Genomic DNA, 23150 nt, shown 5'->3' with positions numbered 1-23150 from the left:
TAATACAACTCAATAGATCATTTGGGGTCAATACAGAGTTCAATTGCTCTGCTGGTTTTACCTTTTCCTTTATTATTTGTTTTTTTACCAAATCTTGAACTGTATCTTCAAATCCATCTCTTTCCTTTTGGACATTCAATTCCAAATCTACTACCACTTTTTCCCAAGTTTCTTGTAATCCAATAATTTACTCAGTTTTGCCTACAGGTTCTTAATTTGGATGGGTTATAACAGTGGCTGTTGACATAGGTGTGTGTAATAAAAGAGGAACTTTGGTTTCTTTCCACGTGATGCTTTCTGCAGCATTTGTGACACGATCTTGCTGGGACCCCTCTCCTCTCTGCTCTGGGGCCAGCAGCTCCTTCCCCTCCCCGAGGGCCCATGGGGTTTCATTTGTCCATTTGGAATTGCAGCTCCCAGGGGAAATCCTCAGCTTCCAGCTCCCAGGGGATTAGAGCAGCCACAGGGCCAAATCCCCCTGTTCATTACCGGGGCTAGGCTGGGAAAATCAATCCTGTTAAGCCATTGGGGCCACTCCGGGCTTACCCAGACAGAAACGGCAGCACTATAAATAAGGTCTTGCTTTGATTGGGGAAATAAAGGCAGGAAAAAAGCACTTAAAAGATATCCAGAGGAAATATAAGCTCTCCCCCCTAGTCATGCTGGCAGTGATGAATTAGTCCACGAATGCCAGTCAGAGAGTGAGTCATGATTCATAAATAAATTACAACAGATATTCATAGAATATCCTGAGCTGGGAGGGACCCACGACATCATCAATCCAGCTCCTGGCCCTGCACAGGATGACCCAAAATCTGAGGAAATGCCTTGGTAATATTCATTTAATCGGGGACATCTGTGGCCTGAGATGCCACTAAACACTCGAAATTCAGAGTAACTCAGTGATCCTGTATCAAGCACATATATTTACTGTAGCTGATAGAGCTGATTTCTGGCAGTGTCCTCTCAAGCCTTGTTGGAGACAAACTGATTTGGAGCAGCTGCTCAATGGGTTTTACAGCCCCTGTTCTCAGTCCCTGGGACAGGCAGGGCAGTGGCAGCGGGTGCTGCCTGTGCCAGGTGAGTTGTGCCCTCCTGAGGATGCTCATTGGTGAGATAATGGTCCTTTCCTCCCTTTCTCTTCAGGGAAAGGCTGCCTTTGCAGTGCTTTGCAGTTAAACAATTTCCTGGTGTTCAAAAATAAGAGCTGGGAAGGGAGCTCAGGGCCCTGGCTTTGTTGTTTCACCCCGTCCTGCCTCCCCCAGCCTTGCTGTACTGAGATGCAAAATTATCAGCGGAAGAGTTTATAAAATGTCAAAACAGTTTCTCTCCTGTCAGCCAGACAATTTGTGCAAATGGAGCCTCTCTAAAGAGCCTCCTGCCAGCTCCAAGCTCCCTTTCATCTCCCCAGGATTTATTGTGTGCCATTTCCATGGAACTTTAAACCAGTCCCTAACAAAGAGCGAGGATGGAAAGTTCTGTGCTGTGCAGGGGAGCCTGCAGTGGATCCTGGATCTGCTGTCAGCTCCGGGCAGGGCTGGGCAGGGGCTGTGGGACACAGGCGCAGGTGATTTCCTCCCCTCACACACAGAGCTCTGCAGAGGGCTCTGCCCCAGGCTGGGAGGGCAGCTCTGGGAATAGAACACGCCAGGGCAGCCCCCCTGGCCCTGCCAGCCCCGGGTGCTGGGCAGGAGGGGTGGGATGGCCCTGGCACGGATCCCTGCCCGTGCAGAGTGGGGCTGGCACCAAACAGGGTCCTGTGCCAGCTGCTCTGCCCCCACCCCTCAGCCACACCCTGAGAGAACCCCAAAAACTCCAGGTACAGTGCAATTAACTTTAAAACACACCGAAATTTAATTAGTCCGAGCCCCTGTCCTGCACCCCTGCCCTGTTTGTACCTGGAGCTCCAGGGGTGGCCTGGGGAGCAGGTTGGGTTCCCTCCCAGCAAAGGCACTGGGCTGTACTGGTTTGGCAGCCCCAGCTCCTCCCACACGGGCCCGGCAGTGCCCGACGGGCTCGGCAGGACCAGCAAACTTTGAAACCCAAATCCTGGGGAGAACCCGAGCCCAGCACGGCTCAAACCAAGGGAATGGGATGTGGAGGGGAAGAGCTTTCCAGATCTGATGCTCCTCTGACAATTTGCTCTTGACAGCAGCTGAAATCATCTTTGGAACCAGCCCTGCATTCTAAGGACAGTGAACTCTGCCTTTCAGCACAGCTCTGTGTGTCAGAGCAGGGCTTTCTTCAGGTTTTTGCACCTGTGAGAAAAACCAGCAGTGGTTTTCCAACACCGCTGTGCCCCCGTTGGAGGGGCAGGGGAAAAAGTCCCAAATGAGGAGTTTCAGAGGGAAACCCAAAGGGTTCTGCTCCTGTCCAGCCCTTCCCAGCTCTGTGTAGACCAGATTAACCCTCCTTTTACCATGGGTGGGGAAACTGAGGCACAGTGACAGGACGCTGTCCCCCACGCCAGGCTCCGGCCTCTCATTCTGGTTCATAATCCAGCAGCCCACAGTCACCCAGCTGTGGCTCTGCTCCACACTCACATCCTCCCTCCCTCTGCCTGCCTTTCTCGTCCTTCCCAGGCAGGGAAGAGCCAGGACAGAACTCACCACTCACCACCGCTTGCTTCAGGAGTTGCTTGGCGTTTTCCCTACAAAGTAAACGCTAAATTCTGAAATCCAGAATGAGCTCCTCCACACCTCCTGGCACAGGAGCAGGAGCTGCTGGATGTGAGGAAGGGGGGGCACAGGCGTCCCAAGGCAGGGAGGGTGGCAGTGGCGGGGACAGGCTGGCACTGTGGCAGTGGGGACCCCCGAGCCCCCCGTGCCAGGCAGGGCCTCTTGGGGGCTCACCCTGGAGAGGCTGCCCTGTCCTCCCTCCAAACCCCCCAGAACAAAGGCAGACGTGGCTGCTGTTGACTCACAGGATAAGATCATTGTTGTGGGACATTTTTATTTCTGTGTGTCACTTAGACATGATTTTTTTCTAGCAAATTTGTTCTCCTCCCCTCCACCCCCAAAGTGAAAAGGGAATCCGTGCTGAAAGCCGCAGCTGAGATTGCAGAGACCTTCCCTTCCTGATCCTTATCTCAGCAGGATGTAGGAGGATCCCTCGGGAGGAGCTGGAAGCCTTTCGCTGGAGCCATCCAAGAACCGAGCACAGCCTTTAAATGGCAAAACCATCGAGTGCCGGGGGATCCGAGAGCTTTAACCCCGTCTCAGGGTGACATTCCTGGGACTCTCCCGATCCCAACCTGCCCGGCACGGAGCCGCCTCAGTCAATGAAATAAAAACACCCCTTGGAACCCCAGCCTGCCCCGAACCTCCGAGCGCTGCCCCGGCCCCGCTCCCGCCTCGGGCCGGGTCACACCGAGCTGCTCCTCCCTGCAGGGATGGATGCCCCATCGCTCTGCCAGCTGAGAAACCTCCAGCCCCGCGGTTCCTGAGCCTGGCCTGAGGAGACGGCGGGAGAAGGCCCCGGGGAGAGGATGCAGGGCCCGAGGAAGGGATGCTGCACCCCAGGGCAGGGGGACAGCAGAGGGCACAGGCTCATCCTGCCCGGGGACACGGGGGTCACGGCAGCCTGGCCCTGCCGTGGTTAGCGCAGGAAACGGATGCTGCCTGCTGAGGAAGCACCTGAAGAGCATCAGAGCACCTTGTGCCCGCCCCGGCAGGAACCTGGAGGGAACAGGGGGTGCTGGGTGGAACCCCCCGACCTGGCCCCAGCTGGGCTCGGGGGCAGCGCCCTCGGACACAGTGTCCCCACGGAAAAGCTCCTGCCTTTGGAGGAAAAGGCACGGGCAGAGCCAGAGCTGTCAAACCTGGCTGCAGGAACAGATCCGTGAGCCCCCTGGGCAGGGGCTGCTCCATCCTCCAGCTCCAGCTGCCCGGTCCCGCCAGGCCAGGGTGGAGCCTCTGCTCCAGCACCCGCCCTCTGCCTCTACAACTTGCTTTCCTTTCTCCTTATCCTGCTCTGATTTGATTGGGAATTAATTTTTCCCCAGGTCAAGCCTGTTTTCCCCATGTTGGTAACAGCAGAGTGCCTTCTCCCTGTCCTTACCTTCACCCTTTGATTTTTAAATGCAGCCCCTTCACCACCTCGCAGCTGAGCTGCCTCAGTGTGACAGTGAGGGACAAATTAACTGCATCCCCGAGCTGCCTCAGTGTGACAGTGATGGACAGATTGACTGCAATGATCAGTGGCCGAGCTGCCTCAGTGTGACAGTGATAGAGAGATTAAGCTGCACTGATAAGCGTCCCCTTTGCAGCCAGCTGCTCTTGCCATTTTTGCACCTCTAAAAGGGCTTGAAAGAGGAACCTGTAGAACGATTTCTTTCTAAGTTGCTGGTAAGGACTGTGGGAGGACAGTTCTCCCTTCCACACAGCTTCCCGAGGCACTGTGCTGACTGGAGGCTGCTGGAGGGAGGCAGCGAGCTTCAGGAGGGGTCTGCAGAGAGGGGAATGGCCCGTGCTGCTGAGATATCAGCAGATATCTGATTTGCCGCCCGAGTGCTGAGGTCATGAGATAGCAGAGAGGTGTGGGTGTCTGTTAGAGAGCCCCGGAACAGGCGAGCCCAGCCCGAGGATCCCGGCGTGGCCATCGATGCTCTCACGTTTGCTGCAGCTGCAGAGCTTGGGATGCCCAACAGCAGCCTGGCCCTGAGCAGCCTGGATGGGATCTACATTGGCACCGAGTGCCTGCTGGCCCTGTTTGCCACGCTGGGCAATGCCCTGGTGATGTGGGCGGTGAGGCTGAACGCAGCTTTCCAGAACACCACACTCTATTTCATCGCGTCCCTGGCGCTGGCCGACGCTGCCATGGGGCTGCTGGTGATGCCCCTGGCCATCGTGGTGAGCCTGGGCACGGCCATGCCCAGCTACGGCTGCCTCTTCATGTGCTGCCTGATGCTGGTGTTCAGCAACGCCTCCATCCTGTCCCTGCTGGCCATCGCCATCGACAGGTACCTGCGAGTCAAGCTGCCCACCAGGTGAGGCTGCCCCACCCCGGGCCCCTCTGCCCTCCTTTCCAACCTTTAATTGCTTTAATTACCTGAAATGGATGCTTGTGCCTCGGAGCCCACCTGGGATGAGCTTTCCAGAGAGCTGGGGGTGCTCATGGAGCAGTTTTTCATGAGCTGGATGGCCAGCTCAGCTCTGTTACCCCTGAGCAGAGTGCTGTCACAGGATGCATCTGTGTTAAATATTCAGCACTTTTGGTAATTGTGCAGGATGCTGAGTGTGTTATAGTTGTTTTTTTTTTAGGTTCCTGATACTTTTCTTTTAAATAAAATTCCTTTTAGTATTTGCTGAAAATACAAAAGTAGTAACAAACTTATTAGCAGTTAACTGAAGTCACTCACTGTTTACATTTAAATGAAAAGTACACAAGCTAGAAAAGCAAAGCATAACTTCAAGCATCCAAGAAGTGATTTTTTATAATGGGAAAGGACCTGTGGAGCTGAATAATTAATTTTAGCCCTACAAATGGCACAAGCCAAATAAAAAAGAGGAAGGTACACCAAAGGAAGCCAAGAAATAAGATAGGATTTCCAACAAGAGCAAAGCAATATCCTGGCAAGAGGAGAACTAGGATCATAATGAAACAAGAAATAAAATAGGTTAAACATTCAGTTTTAATCAGGGGAACTTAAGCACAGTTCCTACTGATACTGCAAAGTGACTGCTTCAAATGAGGAGGTGGGGCTTGTCTCAAGAGAAAATTTGGGTTCCTGCAGTACCTGAACAGGTGAGTTCATCTTTAACGACCTTAAAACGCTTCCCTTTAACATGACCTGGGATTTCTTCCCCTACAGATACAAAATAATCATCACAGAGAGGAGAGTTTGGTGGGCCCTGGGGCTGTGCTGGTCCCTGTCCCTGCTGGGAGGGCTGGTCCCCATGTTTGGCTGGAACAAGGCAGGCCCCAGGAGCTCCAGCTTCCTCAGGTGCAGGTTCATCTCCGTGATGAGGATGGATTACATGGTGTATTTCTGCTTCTTCCTGTGGACCCTCGTGCCCCTGCTCATCATGTGTGCTCTGTATGCCAACATCTTCTACATCATCCACACCAAGCTCAGCCAAGGTGTCAGAGGGGCTGGGGCTTTCTATGGCCGGGAGTTCAGGACAGCCAAGTCTCTTGCACTTGTTCTCTTCCTGTTTGCAATCTCCTGGCTGCCTCTGTGCACTATAAACTGTGTTTTCTATTTTCACCCTGAGCCTCAGATCCCCCCATATTTGATTTACTTGGCAATCCTCTTATCCCATGCCAATTCTGTCATGAACCCCATTGTCTATGCCTACAAGATAAAGAAGTTCAGAACCTCATACCTTTTAATTTTAAGGACCTACATCCTGTGCAAAAAACCAGAGCCAGCTCTTGCAGAGCAAACAACAGACCCAGAGTCATAAACAGAGGCTGAAGCAGCCAGTGAGCCCCAGAGCATTGATAAAGCACCTGGCTTTGCCAAGAAACTCTTGGGAAACTGCAGCAACCTGTGGGTCTGAGGCTGCTCTGAAGCTCCTGTGTGAATATATACCTTTATGTAATATAATTTCTAAACACAGAAGATGGAAACTTTGTCTGGTTGAGGGTTTTGGGTTTTTTTAACATGAGGATTGGTTGAGTTGATTGAAAAACAGGATATGTTCTTTGCTGTTCATAATCCAGTGGTTCACAAGTTCTCTGACCATTCTTGTCTGTCCATTCAGACTAAACTTGAGTCTGACCAGCCTGTGCTTCAGCCAGTGTTGTCACGTTTTCATGAGTAATAATAAATAGTAGATGGATTTTATATTAATTCTGCCTGCTGAGTCCTCCCATGACCAAAAGAAAACCTGCCCAGTTTCAGTCAATGTCCTGCCTGGGATGGCACAGAAGTTGCAGCAATTGTTACACCACAGCTGACACTGCCCATGTTTAGGGAACATGGGTCAGACTGGAAAGAGTTTGTTAAAGGCCAGGCTGGTTTTTTCTCCATCTTCAAATAATGAAAGTGGTCTAGGAAAAGCAGAAAGGTAATGCACCCGAGGGACCTCGTCCCCAGCTCACCTTCCAGTGAGGGAGGGAGGTGCTCTCCCTATTTTCTCTGTTAAGTAGAGCTTGAAGGAGCTGCCAGGACTGAGGTGAGAGCAGAGCACAGCAGAACAGAGAGCACAGGGCTCTGCTGGCCCTGTGCAAGGCTGTGGCCAAAGCCAGCACACCCAACTGCAGAGCACCGGAGCACCAGGGGATGCTTTGCAGCGGTGCCCAGGGCTCAGCAGCTGCTGGGAGGAGCAGGCACGGCCCAGAGGGGCTGGGGGAGCCGAGCCCTGCTCGGTGTGCAGGGCTGCAGCAGCGCAGGGCACCGGGCAGCCCCAGCCCAGCCTGGTGCTGCCATCAGGTGGCACCTCCAGCCCTGCTCTGACGCTGCCAGCCCCGTCCACGCACAGGGAATGATTTTCACACTGTACTTGGAACACCGTGGGCGGTAGCACCTGAATGAACATTCCCAGGGATTTTGGTTGTCCCACTGTGATTGTGCATTTCTTTTACGGGAGCCAACCAGGAAGCAGAGATTTGCATCCAAGCGTTTCATGGTCATCACTTCAATAACAGAAAATAACTAAGCAGAACACTTGGCAATCAAAAAAAAAATACAGAAAATGTTGGAGTAGGTGACAGAAAAGGGAAACACGAAGGCACAGATATGGATAGATGCAGAGAAACATTTTCATTTCGCACTTCTCCCTGATAGTTCTCGCAAACGGAAACTTTACAAGGGCAGGGAGATTTCTACAGATGAGGAAATCCTGTATAGAAACTCCACTTGCCCACAGCTGTTGGCAGCCAGTTTGAACAGGAGACAACTCCCTGTCATAACTACAAAAAGAGCTGTGCTACAGAGGGCATGGGGGCATTCCCAGGGCATTCCCTTGGTGTAACATCCTCGTGGCTTTTGATGTCCAGAAAGTGGGATCGTTTTTATTTCCTTTGGAACTTCCTCATCACACAGGCAGTGCTGTCCTGCCCCGCTGGAAGACCAGTGTGCTGTAGGTCACTTCATTCTGGGGATGTGAGAGAAGCCACAGACATTAGAGAGTGCTCAAGCACTGCATGTCAGCAGGGATTTCCCACTTGTGACTTGTTCTCAACACCACACCCCATGAGCACCCTGTCCCTGCATGGGAAATTTGGTAAATGCTGGTTCATCCCACTGGCCAGTCTGGCTCAAGGCTCTGGGTAAAGTCTCCTTTAGGGGCTTCCAAAGAATTCATATCACAGAGCAAAACTGCAGAAATGCTCCCCCTTTAAAAAGATTTCTCCTAAGCTGCCTCATCCGTGGTTCAGCCCCAGAACCCCTGAAGTTGTCAAAAGAACTGCTGAGTAACAGCTGAGTCTCAAAGGTGCCTTTTCTCCCCCCACCCCAAATTAATATTTACCACACTCAAGAATGTGAAATATCTGCATGAAGCATTAGAAATGACAGTTGTGACATTTACCTGGGTGTTCCTAACAGATTCCTCAGCTGCCATCTGGGAGAAAGTTTCCTCTTGTAAATTTTGGTGGGATCTTTTAGAGCCTAGGAAGGAAAGGGAGTCTCAGGTGTTTGCAAGGAAGGCTGCAGAGGGTGACAGACAGGTGATGTGTAACCTCTGGCACACACCTGCACAGCAAAGTGGCACTTTGGGCTGCCCAGTCCCTTCCCACCTGTTGGAAGTGGCCAGGGTGAATTCAGTGCAGCCAGGATTAGGATGAGAAAAGCTCACAACCAACAGGAACCCCCAGAACTCATCAGTGGCAAAGTTAATTCTTTCCTGAAACCACCACTGGGACGATTCACGAGGAGTTACTGCCAGGGGTGAGCTGGTCACCAACACACAATTATTCAGGGCAGACATTATCTGAGCCACTTTCTAAGTAACTTCTGCAGCCACCACCAGTCTGCTGCTGTGCCCTCGGCTGTGTCACTCACTTTTCCTGAAGAGGAAGATGACTGCAAAAACCAGGACAGTCAGGAGGATGCCAGAGATGAAGGCCAGTGACATGTACAGTATTTCATGGCTGTTGATACACAGGAAATCTGGTCAGAATCCCCAGTTTCAGCAGAGGGATTGAAGCATCAGCAGTGCTCAAATTCACCAAACTTCATGGAGTGTAACATTTATCCCCAGCCCCATGGGACCAACGTGTGTGTCTGCACTGAGCATCTCTAGGAACAGCCATGCAGTGCACAGAGCAGGCAATTCTAACTGAATTTAAACCCCCAAGATGTTACATTTATGATATATAACCCCTCCCTTGAAGAAGGAGGCGGCTGTCTCAGGGAACTGTGGGTTTGAAATCAGGAAATAAAGGTGCAGCATTTACTTATTAATCCAGCATCTGACTTCTGCAGCTCTGAAATCATCTGCAGGGGTGTGGGCAGTGGTGGGGACAGTAGTAGTAGTAGGGCAAATGGGTTCTGGTGCAACTGCAATAGAAAAAAAAAATCACAAGCTTGTTTTAGAACGTGCAAATTTCTTCAGTAGTACTACAAGCAACTAGAAGCACATGGGGGGCTGTGTGTGTGCAGTCTGTGTGAAAGTGGAACCAGCAGACAGGAAAGTTCTGCTGCTCAGACGATGACTGTGGCAGGCAGCCCATGGCAGCCATGCAGCCCTTCCCCAAGCACCCCCTGGGCTGAGCCCCCCAGAGCAGCCCCCGGGCAGGGCATCACCTCAGTCAGCTAGGGAAATTCCTTAAAAATAAAATACCTGGAGCTTCTTTTGAGGAAAAGCTTCCCATTCTCTCAGAGCATTAACTGACAAGAAGAGAAGCTGAAAGAAAGAGAGTTATATTTATGTACACATACACATAAGAAAACAAACTTGTTATCCTCCTCAAACTCAAAAGACTTGATTTGGTTATTATCTATTTCTTGGAAATCTTGTAGAAGTGGCACAAAGCCACTCAACCCTGGCAGTTCCTCAGCACCAGCCCCTGCCCACTGTTCCCGTACACACGAGTTCACTGCTCCCTGACGGGCACGGCGCCTTCTCCACCCAGAAAGTGGAGGATCTTTAATAACTAAAAAGCACCTACAGGATTATTTTTGCAGCAGCTAAAACCCTATGAACATTTTCATAATCAGAAGCAGCTTTGAAAAGTTCCTCCCTTGATTTTTTTAAGTTAAATTGACTTTTCCCACCAGAACAGGAACTGTAACTTTCTCCAATTTGTGTGTGGGATCTTAGAGATAGGGATTCTAAAAGACATTCCACTACAAAATCCCTGCACTGGCATTTCTCACCACGTGCTTTGCAAACTGTGGATCGTGAACAATGTGAAACCATTACGAACACCCCGTCCTCTGCTGCTGCCCCTTTTCCTCCTGCATCCCATTGTTGCCACATTCCAGAGGAGCCAAGCCACGAAAGCTCCCAGTTTCCCACAGCAAACCTCGCAGGGTGCAGTGTGTGCAAGAATAAAAGAAACAAGAAATGATACAGCTCCATCTTACCTCCCACCATGGAAGTGCTGCTGGAAAACTCCCCAAGTGTCAGCACACCACTTGAACCACTTGCTTTGTGAGCACAATCTGTCACACCAGCTAAAGGCTCAAATGTCAATCAGACGTGGGCTTACACAATTGTGGAAGTTAAGCAACTTCACTTTTTTATTTAAATTGACAAAAAACAGGAAACCATGAAAGACACCTGCATTCTCTGGAACTGTTAGTCTAAAAAAAGGAAAGCAGCTTCAGCCTAGGTTGGGTTGAAGTCAGGTTCTTGCCTCTAAAGAACACCATTTTGGTGTTTGGAAAACCATTTTTCTTAACCCTACTGAGAAATGGGATTGCAGGCAGCCCCAGTATGCCCACTTGGGTTTATGGACTACATAAATCACAGCACACACAGGAGGGGTTTATTTGTGTGTGTGCTTTGCTGGGATTTTTGAGTTTTAACAAATTCCTTCAGTGAAAAAATTCCCATAAAAAGAAAATGAACAGAATTATGGAAGTCCAGAAAAACTCTTTTGGAACAAACGTGCCCATGTCCCTGTTTTAGACTGAGTGCACACACATGGCCAGCTGAGGGCGTTTTTCAGGAGCCTTTGACACATTTCCCACCCCATCTCCCTTCCCAGAACCCAGGCTCTTACAACACTTCACCGGGCTTTATGGTGAAAGGGGGTTTCCAGCTCCTTTAGAGAACAAGAACATTCACCCAGAGCCCCTCCCAGCCCAGGGCAAGGTGAATGGGAACACAAATCACCCTGATTTTAGAACGTGTGTACAAGGACAGCAGGTATCTGGGGCTGCTCTCACTCAGAATTCTAACACAGGGATCAGATTCAGCAGCAGGGTTTTTCTCTGTATCTCTGGAAGTGTTCCTGACCAACAGGGAATCCAACAGGATCTCACACACTGTGGCTCCAACTCATCCCCCACCACAAGCCAGCTGCAGTGGTTGCTGTGACCATCCAGTGGCTTCAAACACACAGGCAGGGATGTTGCTAGTGAAACACAGCAGAGGAGGTTTTTTGTCTGTTTAATGATATTTCAGAGTCATACAGTTTCCAAGAGGAGGTATTGGGACATGTCAGTGGGCTCAGACTGCTCGCACAGTTGCATGGGCACTCTTGGACAGAGCCTTCAGGTCCAGGATGCATTTGGCAATGCTTTCCTTCTGCTGCAAGAGACAGGAAACAGCCTTCAGGGGACATTTCAACAAGAAAATAGACATTTAAGTGCATTTTAGACAAACCTTGTTAGACCTATAAGTTACTGATTAAGAGGGATGTAGTTACAGCTCATGAAGTCAGAGATTCACATCCACTAAAGCACAGATTCCTGGAATCCCAGAAGGTCTGAGTTGGAAGGGACCTCAAAGCTCATCCAGTCCCCCCACCCCTGGCCAAGGTCACCCATCACCTCACGAGCCAGGATCCCTGAACAGCAAACCTCTGTGCAGCCTACAACGTAAAGCAGGTAAAAGCCAGCAAGTACCTGCTGAGGGGTGATGCTCTGGACAACGTTCTTCTCCACCCACTGGATCATGTGGTCCTGCTCCTTCTGCCGCTTCAGGTTCTGCAGGGCCACCTGGTAGTCCAGCCTCTTCTTCACCTCGTTGTACACCGTCAGCAGGCGCTCCCGGTAGTTGGCCTCCAGCAGCATCGCAATGTTGTTCTGCAACACAGCAGCACACGGGAGGCTCGAGGCTGGCAGCAGAGCATGATGTGTGCCAGTTAGCCTCCAGCAGCATTGCAATGTTGTTCTGCAACACAGCAGCACACGGCAGGCTCGAGGCTGGCAGCAGAGCACGATGTGTGCCAGGGGCCCAGCAGGGCAGGCAGCCCTGGCGCTGCAGAAACGCTCACCCGTTTGGCATCGAAGAGGTAACTGCGGCCCTCTGCCCTCCACTGCTCCTTCTTCTCCTCCTCGATGGCCGTCTGCAGCGTCTGGATGGTGTCGTTCTTCATGGCCAGAGCCGAGGCCATTTTCTCCTGGAGGAAAGAGAGGACTCCACGCTTCAGGGTCAGAGGCAAGGAAAACGAGTGTTCTGCAGTTAATGCTGCACTGAGCTGTGAGAAACGTCTGTGCCAAGTGCCCTGGGCCAGGGCTGAGGTCATGCCAACAGAGGAGAACGAGGGCTCACAACCAGTCATGGAATCCCAGACTGGTTCGGGTTGGAAGGAGCTTAAATCCCATCCAATCCCACCCCTGCCATGGCAGGCACATCTTCCACTGTCCCAGGCTGCTCCAAGCCCCATCCAACATGGCCTTGGACACTTCCAAAGGCAGGACAGGCACAGCTTCTCTGGGCATGCTCACCCTCACAGGGAACAATTCCTCCCCAGCGCCATCCAGCCCTGCCCTCTGGCAGGGGGAAGCCATCTGTACTTTAACAAAACCCTTCCTTACTAACGACTGGACAGTTAAATTGCAGTTTCTTCATTACCTCGTTAAGTTTGTCAGCAAAAGCTGCCACATTAGGCCCAAACTTCTTGATGGCATAAACGATGACTGTCAGTATGCAGGCAGCTGCTGCTGTCTCGTGGTTCACCACATAGATCTCCTTGGAAAGAAGGTAGAGCAGGAGGCCAGTGCCCAACATGTAGGGCCCTACAGGAGAAATGAAGCAGCGCTACTTGTATGAAGCACAACGAGCACCAGTAAACTCAAATACCTAAGAAGGAGATACTTTAAAGGCTCAAAAGGTCAGGAAGACGTGTTCTATTTTACCAGCACAAAAAGCAGAGCCACAATTCCACCTGGCAAAGGTGCCACAAGGAACCTCACTACAAGTGGGAGCAGCTTGCACCTGACATGGGACCTGCTGCTTCTGCTCATTCAGAACATGCAAAATTTAAATTTTTTAAGGATCAACAGGCAACTAAATCTTTCTACAAAATCAAGCTCATGGAATTCTTTCAATCATTAGGTGTCTAACTTTGGAGCCAGGAGTCCTACAGTGGCTTGTTCTTCACGACCTGCACATGGAAAATACTCATTTTCAGTAATATTTTACCTTTTCAGCAGCCAGAACTGATGAACAGAACCACATAAGCATAGCTAAAAATGGTAAAATCTATATTAACCTGTCACTCCTGTTTTAGGGTAGAGAAACTGGAAAAACTCCTCAGGGATCAAACCATGACGAACTTCTCCTCCCTTCTCAGGCAGAGGTGGCACAGGAGCCAAACTCTGCTGAGTTGTGTGCAGTGGTCTTGTGGTGTGTAACACCCTGTGAACAACGAGAACATCTCAATTATGATTCTTACATAAAAACCAGACAGAAACAGTTCCCCAAACCACCCTTAGATGAGGCTCAAGCACATTTCCAATGAAATAAGCAATAACTGGTGAGGCCGGGCACAGGGTGCCCCATCCCTGGCAGTGTCCAAGCCAGGCTGGCCCTGCTCTAGGAGAAGGTGTCCCTGTCCATGCAGGCGGTGGAACTGGATGAGCTTTAAGGTCCTTCCCGCCCCAAACCCGGCCGTGATTCGAAGAAGGAGGCATTGACTGGACACACCTCCTCTCACAAGTGGGTGGGACTACATAACCTCCATAAGTTCTTTCCACCGTCCCTGCCCCACACTCCCGCAACATCAATGAGAAAAACGCGAGACAAAACCCCAGAATAACGCTGTTTAGGCCAAATCCCGGCCGGTGTCCGAGGGGCTCCCCGGTACTCACCCCACGGCGACGGGCGGCGGCAGCGCCCTGAGGGCGGCGGGGGCTGAGGGGACAAGAGGGCAGAGAGCGCGTCAGGGCAGAGCTGGGCCGGCACCCCCCGCCCGCCACCCGCTCCCCCCGAGCGGCGGCACTGCCCGGGCTCACCGGCGCGCAGGACGAGGCGGGACAGCATGGCAGGGCAGGGAGCGGCCGTGAGGAGCGGCGGGGCAGGAGGAGCGGCGGCGCCGAGCTCGTCCCGGTCGGTGACCGCCGCCGCCGGGCGCTGAGATGGCGGCGCGGCTCTCGCGAGAGCGCGGGCAGGGCGGGCGCGGGGCGGGCGTTCTCGCGAGAGGAGGCGGCGGCGGGAGACACGTGGGGGCACGGCCGGCCCCGCCGCCGCCGCCATGGAGGAGCCGCTGCCGCCGCCGCCACCGCCGCCGCTGCTGCCACAGGCGCCCCCGCCGCCCGCCCCGCCCGACAGCGCCGCCCCCGCCGCCCCGCTGGATGGGGAGCCCGCGGCCGAGCCCGCCGCCGAGTGGAACATCCCGCCCAACGCGCCCGCCTGCATGGAGCGGCACCTGGAGCGCGCGCACTACCGCGCAGGTAGCGGGGCGGGGGGCGCGGCGGGCCTGGCACCGGGGAGCGCTCCCGGGCGCTGCCCGCGCCTCTCCCCGCGTCTCTCCCCGCGCTTCCCCTCGTGTCTCTCCCGCAGACGGGGCCCTGCTGCTGGGCGCCTCCGGGCTGAACGGGCGCTGCTGGACCGGCTCGCTGTGGGTGTTCGCCGAGCCCCGGCGCGCCCCCAGCGAGGGCTTCTGCACGGCCGGCGTGCAGACCGAGGCGGGGGTGGCCGACCTCTGCTGGCTGGCTGACAGGGGCATCCTGGTGGCTTCCGACTCCGGTAAGCCATGGGCATGGCCCCATCCTTCCTGGGGGTCCCTTGTCCCCTCTGCTGAGCTGGGGGTCCCCCGGTCCCTCCCCTGGGGTGTGCGGCCCCCTCTTCTGCTCAAAGGTGGGTGTCCCTGCCCATCACTGAGCTGGGTGTCCCCGTCACTGAGCTGGGTGTCCCCGTCACTCAAGTGGGGTCCCTGTCGCTCAGGTGAGTGCTCCCCTGCATCCCCCAGGTGCAGTGGAGCTGTGGGAGCTGGAGGAGAATGAGAGCCTCATCGTGAACAAGTTCTGTAAATACGAGCACGATGACATCGTGACCTCGGTGTCGGTGCTGGCCGGCAGCAGCCAGGCTGTCAGCGGGGGCAGGGACTGCTGGTGAGTGTGCCCGGGCTGGCAGCCCTGTGCCCAGCCCTGTGCCCAGCCTGGCAGCTGTGTGCTGGGCTGTGCTGGGCGCTCACTGCTCCTTCTCGTCCACAGTGTGAAAGTCTGGGACATCCCGGAGCAAACGGTGCTGCACTCCTACAGAGGTGAGTGCCAACACACCCCTCTCTCCCTTTTATAATCCCCTTTCCCCCAAGCCCTTGTCTGGCTCCCTCAAGCTCAGGGCTGTCACAAGGACTGTGGCCATGGCTGGATTGGGCAGCTCATGGATCCATGGTTGGATTGGGCAGCTCATCACTTTGGTAGGAGGCAGCTGCTGCTGCTGAGCAGAAGTTATCCCTGTCTGGGCATAACTGTTAAACTGATGTTAAACTCTGGAGGGCCTTGGGAATATGTGGGAAAGTTGGATACAATCTTTGAGGCTCTTTATCCTTTGTGCTTTTGGTAGCTCACGCCGATGCAGTGACATGTGTGGCTTCCTGTCCTGGTAAGGACACTGTGTTCCTGTCCTGTGCTGAGGTAAAGCTCCCTCTATTCTCTAAATCTACCCCATTTAAACAAGATTTAACTTTAGGTATTTACAGTTTAAAGCACTTAGAAACGACCTCTTGTGTTGCAACCTGCCTCCCTGTGTTATTGCAGTGTTCCAGTCTGATAAATTTATAATCAATTTGTCAAACTGATTCCTACAGGTTTGTATCAAATTTTGGGAGCTCCTGGGGATGACTGAAGGCTGCACTTGGTGACAGCATCATTTTAAACCAGAGGAAAACACAGGGTCATTTTGCCTGTGAGTCAGCAGTGAATCTGAATTTATGCCACAAAGAAATTGTAAAATTCTTCTCATTCCTTTTGGATTTCTAGGACAACAGAACTTTACTCTGGGACACCAGATGCCCCAAACCAGCTACCCGAATTGGTATGTGTCTGTGTGCAGTCACCGCTTCTGCATGAGTGTGTTGGAAGAAATAAATTATTTTATGCCTTTTAACTCCAAATCTAGTGATTGGAGTGCCTGTTAAAACCTAAGGAGGTCTAACACTGTCACAGAAGTACAATAAGCTTAAAACACTTGTCCTGCTGCAGTAGCAGTGCTGAAGGAGAGAGATGAGGAATGTCTTTGTGCTGTGCCTCCTTCCCCTCTCACGCCAGTTTGTTCCCTTGCAGTTTGCAGTGCCTGTAATTACCTCCCTACCTCAGTCATGTGGCATCCACAGAAAAGTGACATCTTTGTCTTGGGTAAGAACCTGCACTCTCACCAGGCAAGCCAAGGTGGCTGTTTCCACAGGGCAGTTTGTGCTGTGGGCTCAGTGCCCCTCTGTGCCCGTGTTCACAGGGGTTCTTGGATGATGGAAGAGACCAGAATGCTGACTCCACGTTCAGAAGGCTTGATTTATTATTTTATGATCTCTATATATATTACATTAACTATACTAAAAAGAAATGGAAAGGAAAGGTTTCCTCAGAAGCTAACTAGCTAAGAATAGAAAGAAAGAATGATAACAAAGGCAGCTCTGTCAGACTCGGTCCTTGACTGCCCATTAATTATAAACATCCAAGAGGGGCCAATCACAGGTGGACCTGTTGCATTCCACAGCAGCAGATAACCACTGTTTACATTCTGTCTCTGAGGCCTCTTAGCTTCTCAGAAGGAAAAATCCTAAGGAAAGGATTTGTAGTGAAAAGATGTCTGCGACACCCCTCTCTCCAGGTGATGAAAGTGGAACAGTTGCACTGGTGGACACAAAGAATCCTGACTCTGCCCTCAGCGCTGCCGTGCACACCCGAGGCATCACAGGCTTTGCTTTCTCTGCACACAGGTACTGATGATTCTGGCACACAACGTGGCACTGCCTCCCCTCAACAGCCTTAGTTATTCCTGAGTAAAACCTGTGAGAGTGCCAGTTTTGGTCTTCTCATCCAGGAGATTGTAGCAGAGAATAGAGTAAACCAAGCAATGTCTCACTTCTGATGTGTGAATGTCCACAACAAGAATTCTGCAGCTCCAGAATTACTGACCCGCACACTGTGGAGACTTTTCTAATTATAGTCATCTCTGATTAAAGAAAGATCACTTGTTTTTGGATTCCAATTGAGTATTCCCATTCAGTGTACTGGCACACTGCCAAATGCTGATGAGAACATTTTTGTAAGATTTTTGTGAGTTCATTTGCTGAACCTGGGTCTGGATCACTAATAATCCTGCTGTTCACAAGTTTATCCCTAAAAGTTCTTGTATTTGCTTGTTCTGACTGTGCTCTTGTCTCTCTCTAGTTCACCCTTACTGGCTTCCATCAGTGAAGACTGTTCAGTTGCTGTTCTTGACTCAGACCTCTCAGAGGTGTAAGTACTCACAGAATACTCACTGCTGTTATCTTTTCAAGTTAATTATTAACACACAGGATGGTTTGGGGTGGAAGGGACCTTAAAGATCGTTCATCCCACCCTCTGCCACGGGCAGGACACCTTCCACTATCCCAGGGTGCTCCAAGCCCCATCCAGCCTGGCCTTGGGCACTTCCAGGGCTGGGGCAGCCACAGCTGCTCTGGGCCGCCTGGAGGTGAAAATGTTCCTAAATAGAGGAGCATCATCCTAACAAGCCAGCAGTTAGGGATTGCACAAGCCCAGTACTCTCTAATGATGGCTGATGGAGTGTTGGTGTTTTCCAGGTTCAGAGACCATTCTCATCGAGACTTTGTAAAAGGCTTGTCCTGGTCTCCTTCAGATGATGCCTTGCTCACTACAGTTGGATGGGATCATCAGGTTTTACATCACACTGTCCCCCTACCAGCTGGTGAAGCTTCTGGAATCAACTGTGTAAAAGAATAGTTTTATAAACTCATGGTCCAAGTTCCTTGCTGGCATCACTTTGATTCTGCTGAAGTCGCAGGTGTGTGAGCTGGAGTGGGGTCTGGTGTCTGCCTCCAAGCTTGTGGCTAAGAAGGTTCCTGTAGTAATTTTGAATTAGGCATAAGTTAGTTACAAACCAAGCTTTACCCTCTCCTCAGGAGCAGCTTCTCCTGTAATAAAAGACTTTGGTTTTACTCAGAAAAAAATTGACTTCAGGCACAGAGGAGACTTGGAGAGTCAGGGAATTAGGTGTAATGAAAAAGAAATAAAGTCAAAAAGACTTGATCCTTTCCTCAGTTCTCCAGACTACCCATGGAATTCATAGAAGCTTCTGGGGGAGGTTTGCAACATGCTTCTTGTTGGAACGGTGTGAGAGCCTCACCCTTGAGCCAAGTTCTTTGCTCTGTAAATCAGGTGGAATGAAAATACCTGTTGGGATGCAGGGGCTAGAAGGGTTCCAGTGTTGTCCTTACTGCAGCACGTGGTTGGTGAAGGGGATTCAGCCTCAGTAGCGGTGGGGAGCCTCTGGGGAGCACTGCCTGTGCACTGGTGTAGAATAGCAGTGTTTGCTGTAAAACACCAATGTTTGGTGTCAGGAGGTGAAGTGAGGAGCCCAGCTGGAGCCCTGCAGCTCAACACCCTGGGATGGTGCTGGAACCCTGGCACGCCAGGGGGCTCTGGCAGCAGGAGGGAGCGGGTGCTGTGCTCTTGGACACCAGGGTTCATCTCCTCTGTGCTGAAGGCAGCTCACTCGAGGATAAGAGCTGTGAACAGAAGGTTTATGTGGGGTCAAACTGGACTAAGGACTTCAGTTGTCATTTGCTTGCTCCTGTACCAGACTGTGCTTAGTGATAGCCCGGATCCACGCACTTGTGGCAAGTGACTTCTTGTGCTGGCACTGAGGGGACAGGACACTGCCCTACCCCCAGGCCAGCCTGCACAGAACCCTCTGAGGTGCTTTTGTCAAATGCCACGTACATTTCTAACTCAGCTGTTCACCTGGAGAAAGTCACTGCTCTGCATGCATTGCTGCTGCTCTAGGTATGGCTTGGTCTGGCCTAGTATTTCCTAGACAGAATTAAGCAAGTCCTGACTGATGAAGCAAAAATGCCATTGAAGTGAATGTTACCCCTGGTTCTTTAGCATGATAGCAGCACTTAAATGTACAGTGCTTCCAGTTTTTACCTCTGCATCCACATAGGTTTAGTTGTGCAAAGCCCACAATTGATTTTGAGGCAGACTAAGCTTTCCCAGGCTCTGTACTTCTCTCATACTCTTTGTAAACCTCACTTGCTGCTTTTTAAATTCCCGTGTCATACAGGCGTTCACAGCAACTGCCTGTTCTAGAGCAGTGTATGACAAGAAACGGTAAATGATGATAAAAACTGACACATTTCCTCAGAAATACCCCTTGAACCACAAAGTCCTCTCTTGGGGGGATGCTGTACTGAAACAGGTCTTGTGCTGGTTCTGAAATGTCTTGGAAGATGGTTTTCATTTGTAACTGGGGTTAACTTTCACTGGGCCACTTCTGTAGCACTGAAGAGCCAGCTGAGATCATCCACACAGTTCAAGTTGTGATTTCAGTCCCTGATATTAAAACTGTTCTTAAATAAATGTTCACCGTATTCCTGTTCAATGCCAGGGTACTGCAGTTCTTCAGCACTGCTGCAAGGCAGGCTCTGGCTCCTGCTGCTTTCTGGCAGTTGTTCTTGCCAGAACTCTGAACTTGGGGTTCCATCATGCACAGCTAAAATTAAAAGGTCAAATGTCAGACATTAAACCACATTAGGTTCCTCATATTGCCACACCTGAGCAAAACACAACAGTCCGTGGCAAAAGACTCTGGTGGGTGCTGAAGCCTGTCGGGAGAACAGGTCAGTGGTGATATATTAACATTTTACAATTAAAGACCAAACAAGCCTCAATGCTTCAGTGTCTGGCAGGTGTTTGTGGTGCCACAGGATGGCAGCAGCTGCCCTTGGCAAGGGCAGGGCCCCAGCTCTGCTCGTTGCCTGAGGAGTGGAGTGTCTGCTTTTGGGGTGTCTGGCACTCGCACTCGGGCTGTTCCACTCGTAAGCACAGAGGAGCAGCAGTGCAGGAGTCACTGCTGGGGCGCAGCTCGGCTCAGAGTTCTACCAGTGGCTCAGAGTTGCTGTGCCAGTGGCTCAGAGTTGCTGTACCAGTGCTGGCAGTGAAGTCAGGGACAGCTGCAGTCCCACGTCAGTCCTGGCTGCCTCTGCAGCTCCCTAAGGAACGGTGGCAATGCTGGGGGTTTGTGCCTTGCTCAGCTGTCCCTGCCCCACCGCACACCGTTCAGGTTTGGGGACACCTGGGGACAGCCCCTGTGGCTCCAGTAAAGCTTCAAGGCACACATTGCACCCTTCTCTCCCTCACACAGAGCCTGCTTCTGTGGCCAGAGCTGGCTGAAGGAGATGAGAATGCAAATCAGTTTAACTCTGAGAGCAGAGGAGCAGCCACGCTGCAGACAAGCCTTTCATGCTGCTGCCTGCATTGCTCGCACCGCGCTTGCAGTTTTGGGCACAGCGTTCCAGTTGGGACTTGCAGCAGGCAGGAGAGTTTCACCCTGCTGAGCAGCTCCAGCCCAAGCACTATTTATAGAGGCTGCTCCTCTGCCAGCCTGCCCAACCTGCTGGGCGTGAGTGACGGAGCTCCTGGGGCTCAGCTGCCCCTTCCTGCCCTGCCTGGGCTTTGGAAACACTGACATGGCCACAGGCTTTGGATCAGGCTCAGAGAAACTGGACCAAGCCCTGGCTAAGCTGAAATTCAAACCTTTCCCAGTCCTCCAGCAGACAGACCATGTAAGCAACACCAAAAAAAGTCAAACCACACATGTAATAAAACATCCAGAAATGTTTAATGCAAGAAGGTTGGTGTTCAATGGCACTCATAAATAAGAGACTTTGTTCAATACTTTACAGCTAAAGCTCTGTTACACTCCCCTAGCAGGAACTTGTGAGGAAGAGGCAGCTGCAGGGGATAATCTCAGTTGTATCACGACTTGAATTACCACACTGCCTCAGAGAGGGTGAAATGAGAATAATTCCACACTCAGGCTTCAGGATTGCTCTCAGCACTGGGCTGAGGCAGGGTGCTCTGCTCCATTAATACCCCTTAGTTTTGTTTCCTCTTTCTCTATTGCTAAATTTCTGTCGTGAAAGAGCTGGGAGGAGCAGGAATGCAAGGACAGTTTGTTTATCCAGAGTTACCTGTCCCAGCAAGGGGGGCTCGTCCCCACCCCTGCAGTCCTCACTGCTGAGAGATCTGACTCTGTCCCCAAGTGCTTTGGCTGCCAACAGCTCTGACAGTGCTTCCTTTGTCACAGTGGCCCCAGAATCAATGGTGAGCTGTTCCTGAAATACCAGAATTTGCTGAATGCATTCAAAAGAAGCAGGGATAGAGCAAAGTGAAGAACAGAAGAGTCCCACTGCTGAGAACCTGCATGCTAAGCAGTCCTACAACCGGGAGCAGAGTCCAGCCTGATTCAGTGACAGCTCAGCCCCCTGGGCAGTCCCTGAGTGCTGCTCTTGAATGAAGAGTGGCTGTTTTATAAAGCTGACTTCGATTATCACACTTCTAATACTAAATTAAAGCAATTGTGTCTGCTAGAAATGAGACACTCCATGGTGTCCAAGACCATATTTCACCCACACCTGAACTGTGTGTCTGGGTGAAGTAGTAAATGTGACATTTAAGGCAGGTATCAACATTGGAGTGTCACATTTTTCTCTAAAAAGAAAAAAACAGCTTCAGGAGATTGCAATTTGGAAGAATTCTTGAGGTGGAACACTGCACACATACCCCCCTGCCCTCCCCACTTCTGGGCAAAGTCAAAAGCTGAAATTGCCCACCCAGCCTTAAAATTGTTTCTGAGAACTCGTTTGCAAGTATAGCTTATTATTTTGGAAAAAAAGTATCAGGAAGAAAAACCCATTAAGCTGCAACATTATCAAAGAGACTTCTTTGTTTGCTTTCAGGTTAAACTGGTGAAACTTCATCCAGTACCAAAACATGACCCTGAAGCCCCTCAAGGAGGAGCACGAATGTACTTCTACAGATGAATAAGAATGCTCAAGATGCTCCTTGCATGGAGAAAATTCCATGTTTTGGGGCAGGTGGTATTCCACATGACACTTGGCACACTTAAATGTCCTTATAGCTACTCCATAGTCACTTTTCTCCATAAATATGTTTTTAAAACCAACACCCAGATATTAAAAGCCTATTATTTCAATATTGGCTGGGGTGAGCAATGGAAATCTTTTAAGTCACTGTGACTTGCTGGCATAAAAATGCCCTTTGAATTAGCTATTAGACTGATTATTGTATTTGCATTTTCATTTATTCACAGCAAAGTGAAGTTCAGAATACTTTAAAGCTGCTGCAATATCTGAAAGGGCTGTTAAATTATTAGGTAAAGCTGGAAATAACATAAAACACAGATTGTCAATGATATGACTCAAATATCAAGATAACTTTTGAGAATTCCACAGTGAAGGAAAATTTATCCCTGATTTTGAGCTGCATTGTAAAGCAAGATCTGCTTGCAGGCCACATCCAGGTGTGTGCCAGGCAGGGTAAGCTGGAGTGGAACCAGTGGCATTTATAGCATTGAAAATAGAAAGTGCTTTCCATAAAAACAGACTCATGTCTCAAAGTGCTTTCAGTTTATCAGTGACAAGAAAAAATTCTCTACAAGTTTTTACAGGTATCTTACAGTGATTTTCAGCAGGTTTACCTAGGAGGAAGAGTCTCTGTTTCTAGTTTCAGGACGTTGGCTATTCACAACTCAGGTCAGCTGTGGTGAGACCCCACGGCTCACTCTGGAAGCTGGAACCCTCTTTAAGGCTTCTCAGAGCTCCCAGCCCTGCCCAGG

General features: G+C 51.1%; 3 protein-coding genes across 3 annotated transcripts; 2 read left to right on the top strand and 1 right to left on the bottom strand.

Annotated features, from left to right (window-relative positions):
- Positions 1-4620: 4620 nt before the first annotated feature.
- ADORA3 (adenosine A3 receptor) lies at positions 4621-6796 on the top strand. Its single transcript, XM_036398456.2, has 2 exons — positions 4621-4987; positions 5813-6796. The coding sequence occupies exons 1-2, from the start codon at positions 4638-4640 to the stop codon at positions 6405-6407; spliced, it is 945 nt and encodes a 314-aa protein (XP_036254349.1). The 5' UTR covers positions 4621-4637; the 3' UTR covers positions 6408-6796.
- A 4695-nt stretch (positions 6797-11491) lies between these two features.
- On the bottom strand, positions 11492-14430 carry ATP5PB (ATP synthase peripheral stalk-membrane subunit b). The gene is made up of 7 exons (XM_036398574.2): positions 14300-14430; positions 14156-14198; positions 13558-13703; positions 12918-13081; positions 12337-12462; positions 11966-12145; positions 11492-11648 (listed from the first exon to the last, which is right to left on the bottom strand). The coding sequence occupies exons 1-7, from the start codon at positions 14325-14327 to the stop codon at positions 11568-11570; spliced, it is 768 nt and encodes a 255-aa protein (XP_036254467.1). The 5' UTR covers positions 14328-14430; the 3' UTR covers positions 11492-11567.
- An 87-nt stretch (positions 14431-14517) lies between these two features.
- WDR77 (WD repeat domain 77) lies at positions 14518-19892 on the top strand. The gene is made up of 10 exons (XM_036398557.2): positions 14518-14737; positions 14847-15032; positions 15256-15397; positions 15500-15549; positions 15852-15922; positions 16268-16322; positions 16571-16642; positions 17115-17223; positions 17678-17746; positions 18073-19892. The coding sequence occupies exons 1-10, from the start codon at positions 14539-14541 to the stop codon at positions 18230-18232; spliced, it is 1113 nt and encodes a 370-aa protein (XP_036254450.1). The 5' UTR covers positions 14518-14538; the 3' UTR covers positions 18233-19892.
- The last annotated feature ends 3258 nt before the right edge of the window (positions 19893-23150 follow it).

This window comes from Molothrus ater, chromosome 25 (genome assembly GCF_012460135.2).
Source record: "Molothrus ater isolate BHLD 08-10-18 breed brown headed cowbird chromosome 25, BPBGC_Mater_1.1, whole genome shotgun sequence".
NCBI classification, from domain to species: domain Eukaryota; kingdom Metazoa; phylum Chordata; class Aves; order Passeriformes; family Icteridae; genus Molothrus; species Molothrus ater.
The sequence above is the reverse complement of the archived record's forward strand: the minus strand, read 5'-3'. Positions and strand labels throughout refer to the sequence as shown.

Bases quoted from the DNA above. Each gene is read 5' to 3' on its own strand.
- ADORA3 (XM_036398456.2), top strand. From the start codon at position 4,638: ATGCCCAACAGCAGCCTGGCCCTGAGCAGCCTGGATGGGATCTACATT. The intron at 4,988-5,812 runs GTGAGGCTGCCC...CTTCCCCTACAG, and splicing joins CGAGTCAAGCTGCCCACCAG to ATACAAAATAATCATCACAG.
- ATP5PB (XM_036398574.2), bottom strand. From the start codon at position 14,327: ATGCTGTCCCGCCTCGTCCTGCGCGCCG. The intron at 13,082-13,557 runs GTTAATATAGAT...TTTCTCCTGTAG, and splicing joins CCCTAAAACAGGAGTGACAG to GGCCCTACATGTTGGGCACT. The intron at 12,146-12,336 runs GTGAGCGTTTCT...GCTGTGTTGCAG, and splicing joins ACCTCTTCGATGCCAAACGG to AACAACATTGCGATGCTGCT.
- WDR77 (XM_036398557.2), top strand. From the start codon at position 14,539: ATGGAGGAGCCGCTGCCGCCGCCGCCACCGCCGCCGCTGCTGCCACAG. The intron at 14,738-14,846 runs GTAGCGGGGCGG...TCTCTCCCGCAG, and splicing joins GCGCGCGCACTACCGCGCAG to ACGGGGCCCTGCTGCTGGGC. The intron at 17,224-17,677 runs GTACTGATGATT...GTCTCTCTCTAG, and splicing joins TTTGCTTTCTCTGCACACAG to TTCACCCTTACTGGCTTCCA.